General features: G+C 37.5%; 1 protein-coding gene across 5 annotated transcripts in view; it reads right to left on the bottom strand.

The window, feature by feature from the left end:
* Positions 1-17663, bottom strand: part of LOC132092525 (protein furry homolog-like) — a 97921-nt gene that overhangs the window by 64077 nt on the left and 16181 nt on the right. For 4 of the 5 annotated variants that reach the window (XM_059498790.1, XM_059498789.1, XM_059498788.1 and 1 more), the window contains exon 1: positions 11204-11876. The exons of the other annotated variant lie outside the window; for it this stretch is intronic. In XM_059498790.1, coding sequence (XP_059354773.1) covers positions 11204-11411 — 208 coding nt within the window. In that variant the 5' untranslated portion in view covers positions 11412-11876. Of the gene's footprint in view, positions 1-11203; positions 11877-17663 lie in introns of those variants that run through there. 5 annotated transcript variants of the gene reach the window in all.

Consider the following 17663-nt stretch of genomic DNA (forward strand, 5'->3'; position numbering starts at 1 on the left):
TAATAAAGTATACTATCTATAAAAAAAATCAGATGAGCCCTAAATATGAATGCAACTCGTTTAACACGTTAAGCCTTTTCCTCCCATAGAAAACCGTTATAAGAAAACGCTTAATGTGGCTTAATGTACTAAGACAGTGATTTTTAAAAACCAAACTCACTAAACATTATACTAATATAGTAGTATACGATGTACAAAAAACAAAACAAAACAAAAAAAAGATGATCCCTAAATATGAATGCAAGTCGTTTAATAACACGTTAAGCCTTATGATGGTTTTCTGTGAGAGGAAAAGGCTTAACGTGTCATTAAACGCGTTGAATTCATTTTCAGGAATCATCTGATTTTTTTGTAGATAATATACTTTATTAATATGATGTTTAGTGAGTTTGGTCTGTTAATATCACTGTATTGTATTAAACCACGTTAAGCGTTTTAGAATGTCCCGATGACCTCAAATTAGATGTATTGCCGCGTCACAGGAACCTTTTTTGCAGCACATTTTGCATATCGGCTCATTTATATTCGCTGGCTCGTCCTTTTCATTGGGTTGAAAGCCAAAATGATCCCAAACTGGCGACGTGACATTAGGTTTTGGGACGAGATCGAGCGCCTCCCATCATTTCAGCCGGCCTATTCAAAACAAACGAAGCACCATAAAGCTACAACGGCTCGCGAGAAAATTACAGTCGTAACCATATTGTATCATTAATTTATTTAACATTGAATGCACAGTGACAAATTAAAAAAAAAACAATAAGGCCACAGCCTCTTAAAAAAAAAAAAAAAAAAACCTGAACACTGCGGTTGCTATCTTTCCTCTGCGGTTTGCTTGTCAATAGCGCGGTATTACAATATTGCGGTTATCGCGACAGCCCTACAAGCGTCATGCGCTTCAGTCTATGTAGTAAACAAACCAACACGTCTCTGCCATTCATTAATTCACACAGAGACGCGCAGAACACGGATTCATATTTCAAGCAACATTTGCGGCTTAACATTTACAGATACTGGTCCATATGGAGATTTGATTTGATTAATTTATGCTAACTCTGACAAATTCTATGACTGTCCATATTAAAATGTAAGTTTCATTTTCATGACTGTATTTTGAGATTCCGTCCTCATTTTCTGCTTCGCGGAAATCATAGCGCTGAACCGGGTTTGAACGGGACCTCGGTACTACCGGTACTTAAAGAAACCTGGTACCGTCACATTTACATTTTTTTAGTACCGACTTGGTACCGAAGTACCGGGTCTTTTGACAACACTATACTAAACATTAAAGGGCTATTTCATACTTAATAATAATAATAACAACAACATTAAGTAATCAGGTCATATATAAGCAGAAACTCTGCAACCAGTATTTCCGAGACCCACTTATATGACATACCATATGGGACAACAGTGAAAAAACAGCATGAAGAGAGACTGAAACAGATACCACAGGTATGAAAAAAAACATCTTGTGCTTTCAGCACAGTTTCAGTCATGATCCAATTATGATACAGCTATACTGAACTGTGCCATCAAATTCTGTAAAGGTAATGTAAGGTGGGCGATACCCAGTAAAAAAAAAAAAAGTCCTCTGTCTCCAAAGCCCCGTCACCTCTGATCACAAAGACATTAGTCCATTACATCATCTGACCAGAGGCTTGAAACAAGATAAAAGAGTGCAAACAAACAGATTACACTGATACCACTCACAATCTCTCTTTCTCTCCCTCCCCCCACCTCTCTTTCTCTGTATCCGTCGCTTTCAACCTTTTCTCTCCATCACTTGACTCTCCCTCCCTGCTGGAATTATGCAAAGCAAGGCAGCAGCATCGTAAACGAACCCTGGGTACAAAAGCCCATATTGTGGAGACTGCAGCGCAGAGTTTCCACTCCCACACAAACATAAACAAATGCACATGCACAGACAAACACATCATAGTTATGCTTTTGAATACACTTAAATGAGCCACTCCAATATGCTGTACAAGTGAGTAAAGACACCTTATAATTATTAAAAAAGCTAAAGACCACAAAGGCTTAAGAATTCTGGAAAGGTCAGTTCTCAGCTTTCTGTTTCCACGCAATCTTCTAGAACTTCAATCTGTGGTGCTGAACTGATTGGAATGTTAGTTTTAAACACTTCCTGTGAAAGTGAGCTCACTGTTTATCTCTATGCACTGATCTGAGAGCAGGTGTATGACAGAACATGGCAATGCAACAAGAATGTTGCTTGACTTTTAAGTAATAACTCTTTCCAACTAATACTATCTGTTTTTGTCCTTCTGCACTAACAAAGCAGTATATCTTGTCACTTTTGTGTAAGTTAGGTTTGCAAACTGGCTGTTCCAGCATGCACCACACCCAGTAAAATAAGTCGGTCCAGAATAACATGATGGCCAAAGAATACCATCTCTCTCTCTCTCAAACACACAGTTTTGAGTAAACAGTAGAATCCTGCTCAACACTGCAGGAATGCTGCTCTATTGTCAACAGGGTGCGACTGTCACCAAGCACTTTATTATACAGCGAAAGCATGCAGAGTCAAATCCAACTCTAGACTTACAGGACCAGATTTTGGACAAGATCATAAACATCAATTTAAACCAAACTCCAGGTTTACAGTAACTGAGCTAAACCAGATTCTGATCTGGAACAAATTCCATTCAAGCTTTACATTAAATAAATCAGATTGTAATAATCCAAATCAGAAGCACTCATTTCAGTTACTAAAGTAGATTCTGATCCAGATCAGAAAGACAAACAAACTTATAGTAACTAAACCAGATTTTTTTTCAGATCAGAAACATATAAACTCAAACTCTATCCCAGATTTAAAACAGATTCTAATCCAGATCAGATTCCGATACAGATCAAACACCATTCCAGGTTTTCGGTATAACTAAACCATATTCTAATTCAGATCAGAAACACCTCAAGTCAAACTCTATCCCAGACTTACCACATCTAAACCAAATAATAATACATATCAGATTTTGATCCAGGTCAAACCCCATCCCAGATTTACAATCCCTAAATCAGATTCAGATCGGAAGTACACTCAAACCTCATCCCAGTTTCAAAGCTAATTAAACCAGATTCTCATACAAATCAGAAATATACTCAAACTCCATTCCATTTGTATAATAACCACAACATATTCTGATCCAGATCCAAAACACATCAACTCATCAAACCCAAGCCTAGACAGTATCTAAACCAGATTCTGATCCAGATCAGCACATTTATCCTCAATCAAACCTAATGCAGAAACCGGATGGGAAGATTAAACAAGCACTCTGTTCAGAGATCAACTGCTGAGATCAAGCCGCCACAGTGAGAGTGCATTTCCTGTTCTGTGCATTATAGCACCCAGGATTGGAAAAAGGGGAGCCAAAAAAGGAATAAGGCAAATAGAGGGTGAATGATGGAGAGGGAAAGAACAAGGAGAGGGATAGAGAGAAAGAGAGGCTGATCAATATGGACAGTAAATCTCAGATTGTACTATTTGCTGACGTTTTTTTACCAGATAGAGGTTTTATGTTCCTGTGGCTCAGTTGTAGAGCATTGTGTTTGCAGGGCAAAAGGTTTTGGGTTCGATTTCCAGGGAACGCAGGTACAGGTAAAAATGTATGTAAGTCGCTATGGGTAAAAGCGTCTGCTAAATGCATTAATAAATGTAAATGTAATTCTGTGAAGCTGCATCTCCCATGATGCAAAGTCCAAACAACTGCTGTGCAGAGAAGCTATAGCACAAACTTGAACCTACTGCCTTCTAAAAAACATCTGAGACATTTCCTTGTTAAAGATCTTAAGTTTATTTTGGGTTACTAGAGGTAAAACAATTCCCTGTAAAAAAAAAATTCTAACAGTACAATTCTTGTAAGGACCCATCCAAGGTTTGGATGTTTAAATCAAAGCTCATCTTATGTGTAATGCTGCCTATAAATATAAATTGTGTAATTAAATGTTTATGAATTGTATGGTGTCCATTTGAGTAATGTACCTAGACAGCAGACACCAAATTTAATTTTAAACAAATGAAAATGAGGCTGTGTGGTACTGACAGTCAATGGTATCAATGGGTTGTATTCTTGATGTAAATTATTATCTCTGGTCAAACAATCCTATCAAACCTGTGATCACAGAACTGTAAAACACGTTGTGAGAAATTTCAGCAGTTACGTTATCAAATCTGATTTGGCCACAAAACTACATTGTTTCCAGTAATGTTGGAAGCCAAGTGTTGATGAATTAGCACGAACCACTTGGTGTTCAGGAGTCTGTACCACACTGAAACATTTCAGCTGAATCACCGTATTAGCAGCAGTGCAAGCTAGAGACTGCAGGACACTGCACACCTTGCCAGGAACAAGCTCACCTGTCAGCACCAAAGCACACACTCTGCAGAAAGAGACATTATTGCAAAGCTGTGAAACACAGTGTGCCGAAGAGAAAGAGAGAGAGGGACAGTGGGCAAACTAGCCTAAAATTTCCACTGATTGCCTGTGAGTCAGCAGAGACACTCACACACATCAGCACCAGATCTCTATAACACCCTCCTTCCCAAAAACTGACAAAACACAGCTAAATACAGTACACTGAGTCATGAGAGAGAAGAAAAGAGTAAACAAAGTAAAAAAATGAAGTAAAAGAGGACAAGAGAGAAATGCAAGAAAGAAAGAAACTGAATGAAATAAAGAATGAACAAATGTAAGAACAAGTGAAAGAGTAAAAGAGAAACAAACACAACAAGTGAGACCAAGCGTAATGGACTGAAGGAAAAAAACTAAAGAAAGTGTGAATAAGCAAAAGTAAAACTAGAATAAAATAAGCAATAAAAGAACAAATGAAAGAAAGCAAGAGAACAAACGAGTGAAAGGTGAGCGAATAAGTGAAGGGAAAAATAAACAAACAAATGGAAGCAAAAGCAAAATGAATGAACAGAAGACGGCAAATGAACGAAAGGAATCAAAATAGAAAGTAAACAAAAACGTTAAAATGAAAAACAAAAGGAAATTGAACAAACAAAATAAATGAACAAATAGCTTAATCAAAAAAAGGAAAGTGAAATGGAAAAATGTAAAATGGAAAGAACAAGAGAAACAAGAATAAAAAAACTGATCAAACAAATGAAACCAAGCATTTGGTTATGGAGCGAGTTATTGTAAAGTGTACAAACAATTCAGAGAAGTGAATGAATGGGAAATAAAGCGCAACCAAATTAAAAGAAGGTAAATGAACAAAAGAGAAAGCAAACAAAATGTGATGGAAAAAACGGGGTAAAAATTTAAAAGTAAAAGAAAAAGAAAAGTTTGTTTATTTCTGTCTTGACGCCAATCCAGCATCCATGGCTATATTAATGGTGAAAACCAGTTAATCCATGCACAAGTCTCATCTTTACAAACAGGGAAAGGAAAAAATTAAAAAGAATGAGAAAATTCATTGCTGATGAACTGTATTTTATTTTTTGTCAGCTTTGTCAACCACAGTGTTCAACTTTATGAATCGTTTGCATGTGTGGCCTGTTCTTAACTTGCATTTCTGTTCATCCAGTCCTGATTATGAATCACATTCTGCCTGAAAGAAACCCCCACATGCACAAGCACTCATTTTTCAAAGATAAACTCCGATTGCAGTTGAAGTGCAGTCTGATCACATGACTGCAGTAACAGCGAGAGAGACAGAGGGTGTGGCTGGAGTGCTACTGTGTCTGTTTGATTCTGTGATCACTGATTCCAGATCAGTGGCCCTGGAAAGCCCTTGAGGGGACCAATATTAGACACATAACATACTGCAGAGTCGCCATATCCTTCCTCCTCCTGCATACAGCTCATGTGCATGTAGCAACATACAAAGCAGCAACACAATATACAGAAGCACCATCAAAACACCAATAATATCAGCAACAGCAGCAGAGAATATCAGTTACGAAATGCACTGAAGAAGGCAAGTCTATATAATTGTCTCTGTAAAGTTGCCTTCCAGCTGAAGAAACAGGTTGAGCTGGGAACAGGCACTACCCAACCAAATAGAAAAATGTTTTTGTCCAAGCAAAAAAAAAAAAAAAAAAAGGCAAAGCTGACTCATTCAATATCCATTCAGAAACAATTCAAAGCAATTAATGAAAATATGCTTCTAAATAGGGATGCACCGGTTGACCGGCCATAGATCGGAACTGGCCGGTCTTTGGTCTTTTTTCAACTGATTTTTCCGGAAGTGCGCCCGCGTGCACAAACTACATTGTAATCATTCGCTATGACATTTGTGTGGAAGTATTTCGAAATCTGTGCGCAGGACACGGACAGCCGTTCAGCGCTGGAAGTGCAGAGCTACACGTCTGAGGCACAGAAAGCAGGAAGTGAACAGCCGTTGTTGTACTGGCGCACAAATAAGAGCCTTTCCTGCGCTCACTGAAGCTGCACGAGCGTACTGTACCGGTCCTCGCCCTGCACACGCGTGGACAGTGAAGGGATGACCAGCTCAACTTCTCACGTGTTGGATGAGAAACGAAACAGAGTAAAATGTGACAAAACTTCAATGTTTTTTTTTTTTTGTAAAGTAGAACTTGCATACACGTTTGATAAGCCAGAAGTAAACGTCAGTTCTGTATAGGATGATTATTTTTATTTTACCTTAAAATTACATCGACTTGATTTGATTTTAAAATCACCTGCTGTAGCACAATGAAAAAAGTGTTTCATTCATCCAATTAAAACATTTTAGGGTAATGATTCACATCTATATTTTTTTACTTGAGACAATAGTTATTTATTTTTCATTGGTTCAAGTAAAAAAATATAGATGTGAATCATTACCCTAATTTTTTTTTTTCTTTAATTGGACGAATGAAACACTTTTGCATCTTTGTTTTATTCGCACCAACATCATTTGATTTTAACATTTTGGAATAATGTATTTATATAGCATACTTTTATTTAGTCTCACTGGTAAAGACCTTTTTTTAAAAGGTAAAACCAAATTTAAAAACTAAAACAAATACTGAGCGCTGATTAAGAATTTTATTGAATGTGTGTTGATTGTGTTGTTTGGACTGTAGAACTATGCAGTTATTGCCTTTAATTTCACATGGTTACAGTTAATCTTTTCATTTAAGGCCAGTTCTATGTAGTTCTATGTCAACCCAATTCAAAACAAAAGCTAAAGGCTGATGTCTGTACCATCTATGTTTGTACTCGAAGGAAATCGGAATCGGCCAGTTTGCTTGTAAAAAAAAAAAAAACGGTATCGGAATCGGCCATGAAAAATCATGATCGTGCATCCCTACTGTTAAAGCTTCAAGGTTCAACTACAGGCTAAAATCAAAGAGGTGGTTGATTATTTATAAATCTATTACTGGTTACTGCAAAGGAAAAAATTTTAATAATTAAAACAATAAGATAAATTTGAGAGACTTTTAAAAGGTTTATCCTGTTTAAATAGGTGACGGTACATGAGAGCTATTTGTAGAACAACTAATTCAATAAAATTGTTAATGAAAATAGTCACCAACCACTTCATTATCAATTATTTAAACTTTGCAGAGAACTTGCAAGCATTCTCAATTATCAAAACAGCTTGTGCTGAGTGTGACTGATTAAATAGTGTTGTCATCATTAAACTGCAAATACTTTTGCGCGCGTGTGTGTGTGTGTGTGCACATGCCTGTCGGTTGATGCAGCACCACAGAAAGAGTGCATCATAATTAAAACAATAAGCACTGTTAAACATCAAATTTAAGCTTTTAAAAAAACCTAAATGAAACTTTCAATTTTATATGCAACTCAATTATATATTTTAACTTACTGAAAAATAACCAGTTACAGTTGTGCACATAAGTTTACATACCTTTGAAGAATATGCAAAATGTTCATCATTTTCACAAAATAAGATGCATCATGAAAATCGCATGTCATTTTTTATAATCCCTTTATATGTGTATGTTTTACATGTTAAACCACTTCTGCAGACAATGCATATCATATTATACACTTTTAGGGTCACATATTTATTTGTATGTCTTTGAAAGAAATTCATATTTTATTTATCAAAGATGCAATAAATAGAACAAAAGTGTCAGTAAAATACTTAACATAAAATATTTATATTTTAAATAAATACTGGTCCTTTGAGCTAACTAATCTTCACAGTTTCCACAAACACAACAAGCAGCACAACTGGCTGATGAGAATTTAGCTCCGCCATCATAGGAATTACATTTGAAAATATATCAAATACAGAAAACAGTTGTACTAAGATTTAACATTATTACTGCATTTTGATCAGTTCAACTGATTTAAGTAATACGGAGTTGGAGTACTTTAAAGATAAATATAGTTACTTGAATAAGAGTGACTGGTATGGAGCATTTTAACACACTTAGGAAAATTAGCGTGTCCTGTCAGGTGCATTTAAAAAACCCAAATCCTCACCCGAACACTCAAGACTCATCAATTTGGGAAGAGCGAGGTGTGGTTTGGTTGCAATGTAAACCACTATACACACACACACACGCACGCACGCACGGGCTACTACCCATGTCATAATTTTACCAGCACATACTAAGAGAAACTCAGGCTTAAACCTTCAAAGAATACCAAAAAAACTCTTAGTACAGTCTGAACTGGTGTTTTCCATCATATTTAAATGCATTTTGAATGCAGAGTCGCATGCAGTGATGCAACAACACTTCCCAAACTGTTTTCCTGTAACCAAGGAGCTGACATACCAAGAAGAGTGGTCGTAGTTGGATCAGCCATGAATGACACACAAAGATCCTCATTTATCCCCAGCGTTGCTGAAGCTTCAATACATTTATGGTCACAAATGCATTCATGTGCTTCCAGCAGCCAAGTTATGAGCGTGTCAACAAACAGTTTATTCCCTGATTAAATGCAGAGCCGTAGGACAACTTAACAATCAGTCTTTCTTCACAAAACAAAGACTTCCTTAACTTTCACACAGGCATCCGGGGTCAACTTTTTCTTTTTTTTTAATTTAGTACATCAGCTCACATAACACTGAAGTCCAAATGAAAAACATTAGCAAATTCCCTTCATATTCTGACAGATTTCCAAATCAAACCGGATTTGTGATCGAAAAAATTAGGGTGTGACTTTATCCATCGGGAACTGAGTAGATAAATGGATAATTTAAAGCAGTCTATATGTGATGCATGGTGGTTAGTGGGAAGCATTTTATGAAAGATTAATTCTTATTGCTTTGAAATAATATGCACCAATAAATCATTCATAACAAAACTGGGCACTTTAAAAGGTTAGTTCACCCAATAAAGAAAATTAGCTTGTGTTTTACTCACCTTCGAAGCATCCTATGTATATATGATTTTATTCTTTCAGATGAATCACATTAGATTTATATTTAAAATTGTCCTGGCTATTCCAAGCTCTATCGTTGCAGTCAGCGGGTGTTTTTGTTCAACAGTCTACAAGTCGTCAAATAAAGTGCGTGCATCCATAATAAAACGTGCCTCACACTTCTCTGGGGGTGAATGAAGGCCTCTTGTACCGAATAAATGCATTTTTACGAGAAAAATATGCATATTTCAAATGTAATAAGCACTTCTCTCACTTCCGTCATCTGAGGAAGCCTTTCCAGCATATGACGCAGCATGTATGCGCAGTGTGTGCACCTCTGAGATATGCTAGTCCTGCAAGTTTGTTTATAGGAGCAAAAGAAGCAAAGTTTCCTTACTTTAGCAAAAGAAAACCAGTCTCCTCTAGGTTTATATCAAATTCCTCCAACATCTTTCTGTACAAATTTTCACTTTTTACTTCTAATTTGTGACCGGCTTTTTGTTTTGCTCTCTTTCCACATTCGTCACTAATTACGCAACGCAGACATCCTACATCATCTGCCAGAATAGCTTCATATTACGACAGATACTGGAAGTGAGAGAAAAGTGTTTATTACGTTTGAAATATGGATATTTTTCTTATGAAAATGCATGGATTCCCTCAGAGCTGTTTATTATGGATGCACGCACTTTATTTGACATCTTGTGGACTGTTGAACAGAAACACCCGCTGACTGCAATGATAGAGCTTGGAATAGCCAAGACAATTTTTAATATAACTCCGATTGGATTCATCTGAAAGAAGAAAATCATACACACCTTGGATGCTTCATGTGTGAACTAAACCTTTAAGAGTACATTTTGATCAGAAGAGCATTATATTTCTCCAGTTAGCAATGCCTTGACATTATCCCTAGTCTACATACACTACTGTTCAAAAGTTTAGGGTCAGTCCAATTTTATGTTTTAAAAAAAAAAGAATCATCTTATTCTTGCCAAAGCTGCATTTATTTGATCAAAAATACAGTAAAAACAGCAATTTTGTAATATTTTACTACATTTTAAAATAGCTCTGTCTCTATTTAAATATATTTTCAAATGTAATTTATTCCTGTAATGGCTGAATTTTGAGCAGCCATTACTCCAGTCTTCAGTGTCACATGATTCTTCAGAAATCATTCTTATATGCTGACGCTCAAGAAACATTTTTTATTATTCACTTATGATCAATTTAATGTGTTCTAGCCAAAATAATAATAATGTTAATAATAATATGATTAATACTAGTAATTATGTTCAATGACACCTTTAACTTTGAATGGTAGTATAAATGTTAAAACCTCTGAGATATGGTGACTTCATATGTAACACATTATTTTGAGTCTTGCTGTCATAGCTCAAGGGTGGAAATAGCAATGCTAACAATAACTCACTTTGACAAATACATCATTGTAGTCATGTTTCAATGCAATACCAAGCTGGTTCAGTGTCCATAAAGTCAGAGTGATGATATTATTTCAATCATGATAATACTGCTCCCTGGACACAAAATGAATAAAATAAAATAAAATAAAACACACACATTTACTGTAATTTGCCTTCTGCATTTGTATTGCATAAAATACTTTTAAAAGTTCCTGGTTTTATAATTACTCTCAATATCTGAATAATTTTCACTGATGACCAACTTAAGATTTTGCAAACAGTTGAGTTACATAAAATATTTGCTTATTCCCTCTTGTCTGCGATTCACTTTATATCACAGCTGAACTATAAAGAAAAATGGTACAAACACGACAACTGGCAGACACACCTCCTAATCAAACATTCCTCTCTACGACAGTTAAATGAATGTTTGAATACCCGTCCCTTCCTCTTTCCTGACGGTACCTTTAGCACGATGTCGTTGAAGACGGACAGCTGGACGGTTAGTCAGACTGGATCCATCTTGCTCCTCTTCATTGGCCTGTGAAACCAGCCTCTTCATCCTCAGCAACCGAGGGCCAGTCTCCCGTGGCCACACTACCCCCATGTCCATCGCCGGCAGCCCGCCATCCCCGGAGATGACCGTGGGAACGAGGCTCTTGAGGAATTCCATGTTTGCACTGAGACACTTTCACTCCAGGCGCCTGTGCGGGCGCACGGTAACGGCCCTGCCACCCACCATCACCTCTGAGGAATCAGGCCGCCTGGACAGACGACCGCAAAACGGCTTCTCCGCCCAAGCTAAACCACAGCTTGTCAAACTTGGACTTCACCACAGGTTCCTCTTTGTCATCTCAGTTAAAACTAGAAGTCTCTATATACACACACAAGCAGCCAGACAAAGTGGACACAATCTCTTATCTTAGTGCAGAAGCTGTTGGTAGTAAATCCAAGACGACAAACTCTGGAATTAGGTAAAAGTGAGCACCTGTAGATCCAGTCACTGCGTCCTTCCACCTCCCTACATTCCAAATGCCACAGGCCAGCTGTGAGCACTTTGCAAAACGTAACCTAAAGTTCACTTGAGCTTTCACACAGCGAGAGGCCAACCTTACTACCTGTCTGTTCATGCAGGATGCACTGAACACTTTGATGTGATGATTTGACAACAGTAGGTGGAGCCTTTCAACTCGAGTGTGTTATCTGGGCGGAGCAAGGACATGTCCAACGGGTGATAATGTACGCCTGGGAGAGCATCCAATCAAAACACAGCAGCTATCAGTCACGCCCAGAAGTTTCTCCTTTCTAAAGGGAGGGAGGGAGGAAGACTCATCTGTGTGATGGCTAGAGAGGGCATAACAAAAAGTGAAGGCGTGGCGTCTTCAGCATGCTGCTATGCTCTGATAATTTTTATCAGGTTTAAAACTAGAGCTGCTCTTCGCATTCCCCTCTTGCACAATTCTATCTAGAACTTCCCTTACATATTTCCCGTCCACAGAGGGAAAAAATAATAAAGAATTGCTCAGAAGGCATGCTGTCAAAAACTCAAAATGTCTCACGCCCCCCCACACACACACACACTGATGGTTTCACTTCCAGTTTACAGCAGGGCAGTGGGTAAACAAGTTTATGTGACATGTTCGATCTGCTTAACTGCACACTTATACACGTCCATCAAACTTTACTCTGGTAAAAACTAAATAAAAAAAGCAAATTGCCAAATTTATACAGTGATGCAAGAGAAATATTTTCTGCTGACTCACTGTAACATTCAAATGAGCGGGCTGCCTTTGATGTCAATGGACATTGTAATAATGACTCTTACTTAATATGGAAAATAGTTTGAATAACATTTACAATTACAACCTTTTAAAAAGTGAACCATCAGATGATAATACCATTATATTCACACACACACATACATATATATATATACACATTTAATATATTTTAGCAACCCAACATTTTCGAACAGTAGAATATATGTATTTTGTAATTAGTTCAAACTGTAGAAGTTTTTTAAAAGCTCTTTTGAAGAGACAGTGTTATGGGTGAGGGACAAGTAAAACCGCACCACCACAGCACCATCAGGAGGGCAGACAGGAACTCCAGAAGAAGGAAATGACCTCAACACCATACAGAAAGTTCTCTGTACTGTGGCCCGATATAACCTTATTCGTTCACAAGACTCATATCTCACATAGAATGACATAACAGTGAGCAAATGATTCACAGGAAAAGCTCACACCCTTAAGCGCCGTGTGAACATGTCAGGCAAGCCATGTAACTTTTCATATGCATATGCATACAGATTGCTATTAGTGGCAAAAATAATCTATTAGTGTCTTTTTATGATCGTTTTGCCCATTTCTGGCAAAAAAAGGATATCTAGTGACCAACACATAGTGTTACATAAGTTTTAAGAAGCATGAGAACAAGAAGAATAAGTTTAGACTGAGTCAACTCTCTCTCTCTCTCTCTCTCTCTCTGTGTGTGTGTGTGTGTGTGTGTGTGTGTGTGTGTGTGTGTGTTTGTGTGTCCATCGCTAAAAAAACTTTACAAGTCTGCCATCTAGGGGTGGACAAAGGCAATGCCAGCAACCCTCAGGACAAGGTGAAACAAATATGCTCGTTTTAATTTGTTTTATTTATTTTTTTTACAAATGCCACGTATAAGCATGTATATCATTTAGAGATAAAGAGAAGAAACTGGTACTACTGTGCAAGTCTCTCCAAAGCACAAAATAAAAATCAAATGCTGTGGATAGATTTCCACAATTTAATGAGTCTTCACAAAAAAAATAAAAAATTAAATTTGATGGTTTTAAATCAAATTTAACACCATCATTAAATTTTAATGATGGTGATTACATTTTTTTAAATTTAAAAATTGATGGTGACCCAGTCCTAAATGGCACAGGAAGACTGTAATGGCTGAAGGTACCATTTGGGACAGGGGCAGAGAAGACAACAGGAGACAGAAAGTCAGAGGCAGAAGTCAAAAGATACACTGATGAATGTGGGTCACCTATCAACAGATGATCTGAAGCCACCATGTGCTGGTAACCCCAATCTGATATCAAGATAATACACAATTTCAGTACACTGAAGTGCACTAAAGAAATACAACAACATTAAAAAATTAAAATTCGTAATTTACTCATCCTCATACTGTGTCAGATGTGTGACTTTCTCCTGTGGAACACAAACAGAGCTTTTAAGAAAAAGAATCCCTCTCTGTGAGTTGCAAGTTGATTAGACCCTCAAAAAACAAAGCAAATCAAGCATGGCTGTAATCCATACGACCCTAGTTGATGAATCAAATGTCTTCTGAAGTGAAACAATAGATATGTGAGAGAAAAACACCAATATTAAACTTCTTAAGCCAGAAACAATAAAACATGATGTAAGCCCGATTTGAAACTCGCATGAGAAGGCCCTCTGTGTTTCACAAAGCTCTTACATCACAGAATGTTGACATCAAGTGTGGCGCACACATACTGAAAGTAAAGCCAAAACATTTTGATTGCTCATTGGTGGCTGGCTGTAGTAGGTCATATATATTTCACTCTCTCCGTGTAGACAAATGGGACGTGAGCAAAAACAACAACAATTTGAAACAACATTTTCCCAAAGATGGTTTCCGTCATTTTAACAATTTTAGCATTTTAGCTTAACATCACTTAAAACAAGTATTTTCAAAAGTTAGTTTTCCTAATAAGTTTGCTTTTAGTTGGTTATTTGATGCTGTAAAATTGGGGTGTGGCATCTTGCTTGCTATTGGGTCTGTGGGAGTTTGGGTGGGATACCACTTCAGCTCATGATCATTAATGCTTCGACTCAGGCTCAAAATGATGCAAGCGCTCACCTGGCGCACTATGGCTTAACTTTCCTACAGTGGAACGAAGTGAAGATGCATCATCCATCTTTTTTACAGTCTATAACTGATATTCATAATGTTCTGTCAGTTAGCAAGAAGTGATGGTTTCTAGTTTAAATACTAGCATTTACTGTTTCGCTTCAGAAGACATCGGTTCACCCACCAATTCATTACAGTCATGTTCTTTAGTTTAGTTAGTTTTTGAAGCATCACCCAGAGATGGACTATTTTTCCAAAAATCTCCATTACAGAAATAAAAGTCACATAGATCTGGGATAGCATGAGGGTGAGAAAATGATAATAGAATTAACATTTTTGACAGAAGAATCCTTCCAAATAAGTATCCAAAGAGAGAGAGAGAGAGAGAGAGAGAGAGAGAGAGAGAGAGAGAGAGAGAGGGAGGGAGAGAGGGAGAGAGGGAGAGAGGGAGAGAGAGAGGGGGGTAGGCCCCAGATTCAAATCAGCACAGGAATGTCAGAGGGGAAGCAGCAGGAACAATGCTCAACACGGCTCTTACAGCAACACAAAGACAAAACAGGAAAACCAGCTTGCACAGTAAACTGAAGATGAAACTGCTCCTGAATCAGCGCTTTAAAACGTTGCAGAGTTTCGACTCTCTGGACAACGACTGATTCAGGATCAGTTGCCGAGCAGCATGGCAATGTGAATGATGCAGTGATCTACGATCTACACCAGTGAGGCACCACATAAAGTCCTGCTATTGTATGAACATACATCTCTGCTCGCCATCTCTTTTCTTAGGAAACAGGCTTTTGCTCAAAACTGTTTAGTTGCAGATTGTTCCTGTTATTCATGTTTCCCGTCTTGCACAGGATACCGTTTCTAGTGGCCACAAAATGTTATGATACTATCCATTTGTGTTTTATTTACACCCCTCCGTCTCTTCTTGTTCACCTGCTGCTACTGCTCTGGTCTTGTTGGTTTTGGGGTTGACTGACGCAGTTTGTTTTTTTCCATGGGGCCTGAGCCGTCATCAGGCAAGAATGGGAGAAACACATAAGAGGTCAAGGATCAAACTTGTTAAACCGGTATATCCCCTTAACTCGAAAGTGATTTACAGCAGATTAAGTGAACTACTCAAGCTCGGAAACGTATATTACACACATACATCAAAATACAATACAAACACTGTTAAACCACATGCAGGACAACTGTCAATCATTAGTCTTACATGGTTTTCACACATTCAACAGATGAACGGCCAACTGACAGGAAGCTGTTACTCACAGTTCTCACAGCTTGTTCCTAACAGGGTCTTTATTTAACACAAACAAACTAACCTCCTTCACCTCACTGGCTGACTCAGGGCTAATCTGATGGAGAAACATCCCACACAGTTTCGACAGTGATGAGAAGAACTCTCTCGTTACAGTAGATCTGTCTTACAGGGGTATCCAACACCATTTACTCTTGCAACAAAGTGATTTTTTAAATGTACTGGAATTGGATCTGGAATGCAAAGATTTAATTCAGCATACGAACACTATTAATTAAGTAGTAGTAATAGTAACATAAGTATGCTATTTTGAATTCAACTTGAGCATCAAAACAAATCAATAATGACTCAACCAAAGACGTGACTTTGAGGGCAAGACTACCTGTTTGGCCAACTAATGAGAGACAGAGGAGTGTTCTGGTACCTGCTGGAAATCAATAAATATTTCTGCTATTTTGTTTGAGCAAATGCAACAATTACATATTTTTAACATTATAAAACGAATTACGCCAATACAAATGTTTGGCACAAGTATTCAGTCTAGTTTACTCATGCGACTTGCCGGTTCAGACCGATGTGTAAAAATCTGCAGACAATAAAAAAAAACTAATTTACCCTCTTACAGTAGGCGGTGCTTATGGAAAAACCCAAACTTCACATTTACACAGGCACACAAAGTGCTGTGCACCTCCTGATTCTGACACCCGCTTGAACACCCAAACAGTATTTGCATTTTTCCAACAGCTTTTTAGATTTTTGCATTATTTATGGTATATTATAAAACCATATAAAAGAGTGCATAGACAAGAGAGTTGGTCATAGCAAAAAAGTCTGTTCGTGATTAAATCTAAGTCATAGTTTTATGCAAATATTCAAGTCAGCCTAAGCAGCTGCATTAACAGTCATTCATTTTATTGACAATCATCTTGATATGAACAGGCCTTCAGACAGGTTAATTCAGTCTAAATGTGTGATTGTGCATTTCAATATTATTAATACTGCAGCCCACAATGCAAACTGTGCTGAAGAAACGCATCAAAGTCAGGCAACACAAACCTGTAATATGAAAAACTTTGTAATGATTTTTTTCTTATTTGCCCATATCACCCAGCCCTACATCTGACTAATGATGACTGCAGAACCACTGCACTGTGGCTACCGTCCTTTGATTATTCAGACTTCCCGAAATAATTTTCTTCCTCTTCTCAATAAAACAGTGAGACCATCTGCACAGACTTAGATGATTGTGTTTTTGATGAAGCAATCCATAAAGCATTATGATGTAACTATTATCCTGCAATTTTGACTTTACTCAACATGATTCTGCTTAAGCCACCGTCCGCAAAAACTCCCAGCATGTAACCAGCCCCATATCCTGTTTCAAATGCTGCTATTGAATCATGTACATGGGCATGAGTTGTGAAATATTGATACAGATTCACATCTAGTTTTATTTATAGTTGTAGAATTAAAGAGATAGTTTACCCAAAAGAATTAAAGCTGCAGTCGGTAACTTTTGACGCTCTAGCGGTTAATAAACAGAACTGCTTGCATCTTGCGGAAGAACATTGTAGCCGGAGCTACTTCTCTCTGTTTATGTCTATGAAGAATCACAAAGGTACCGGGTTACTCCGCTGCGGTACCCCCGAAGCAATCTAAAATAGTCCGAATATAAACACTTATTATAGATGTACCCTAGTGATTCAGGACAGGCTAAAAACACGGTTTGGAAAATGGATTCATGGTGTACTCGCTTATTATATACATTTTGTAAATCTTGAACACAAAAAAAGTTACGGACCGCAGCTC

Source organism: Carassius carassius, chromosome 18 (genome assembly GCF_963082965.1).
Source record: "Carassius carassius chromosome 18, fCarCar2.1, whole genome shotgun sequence".
NCBI classification, from domain to species: domain Eukaryota; kingdom Metazoa; phylum Chordata; class Actinopteri; order Cypriniformes; family Cyprinidae; genus Carassius; species Carassius carassius.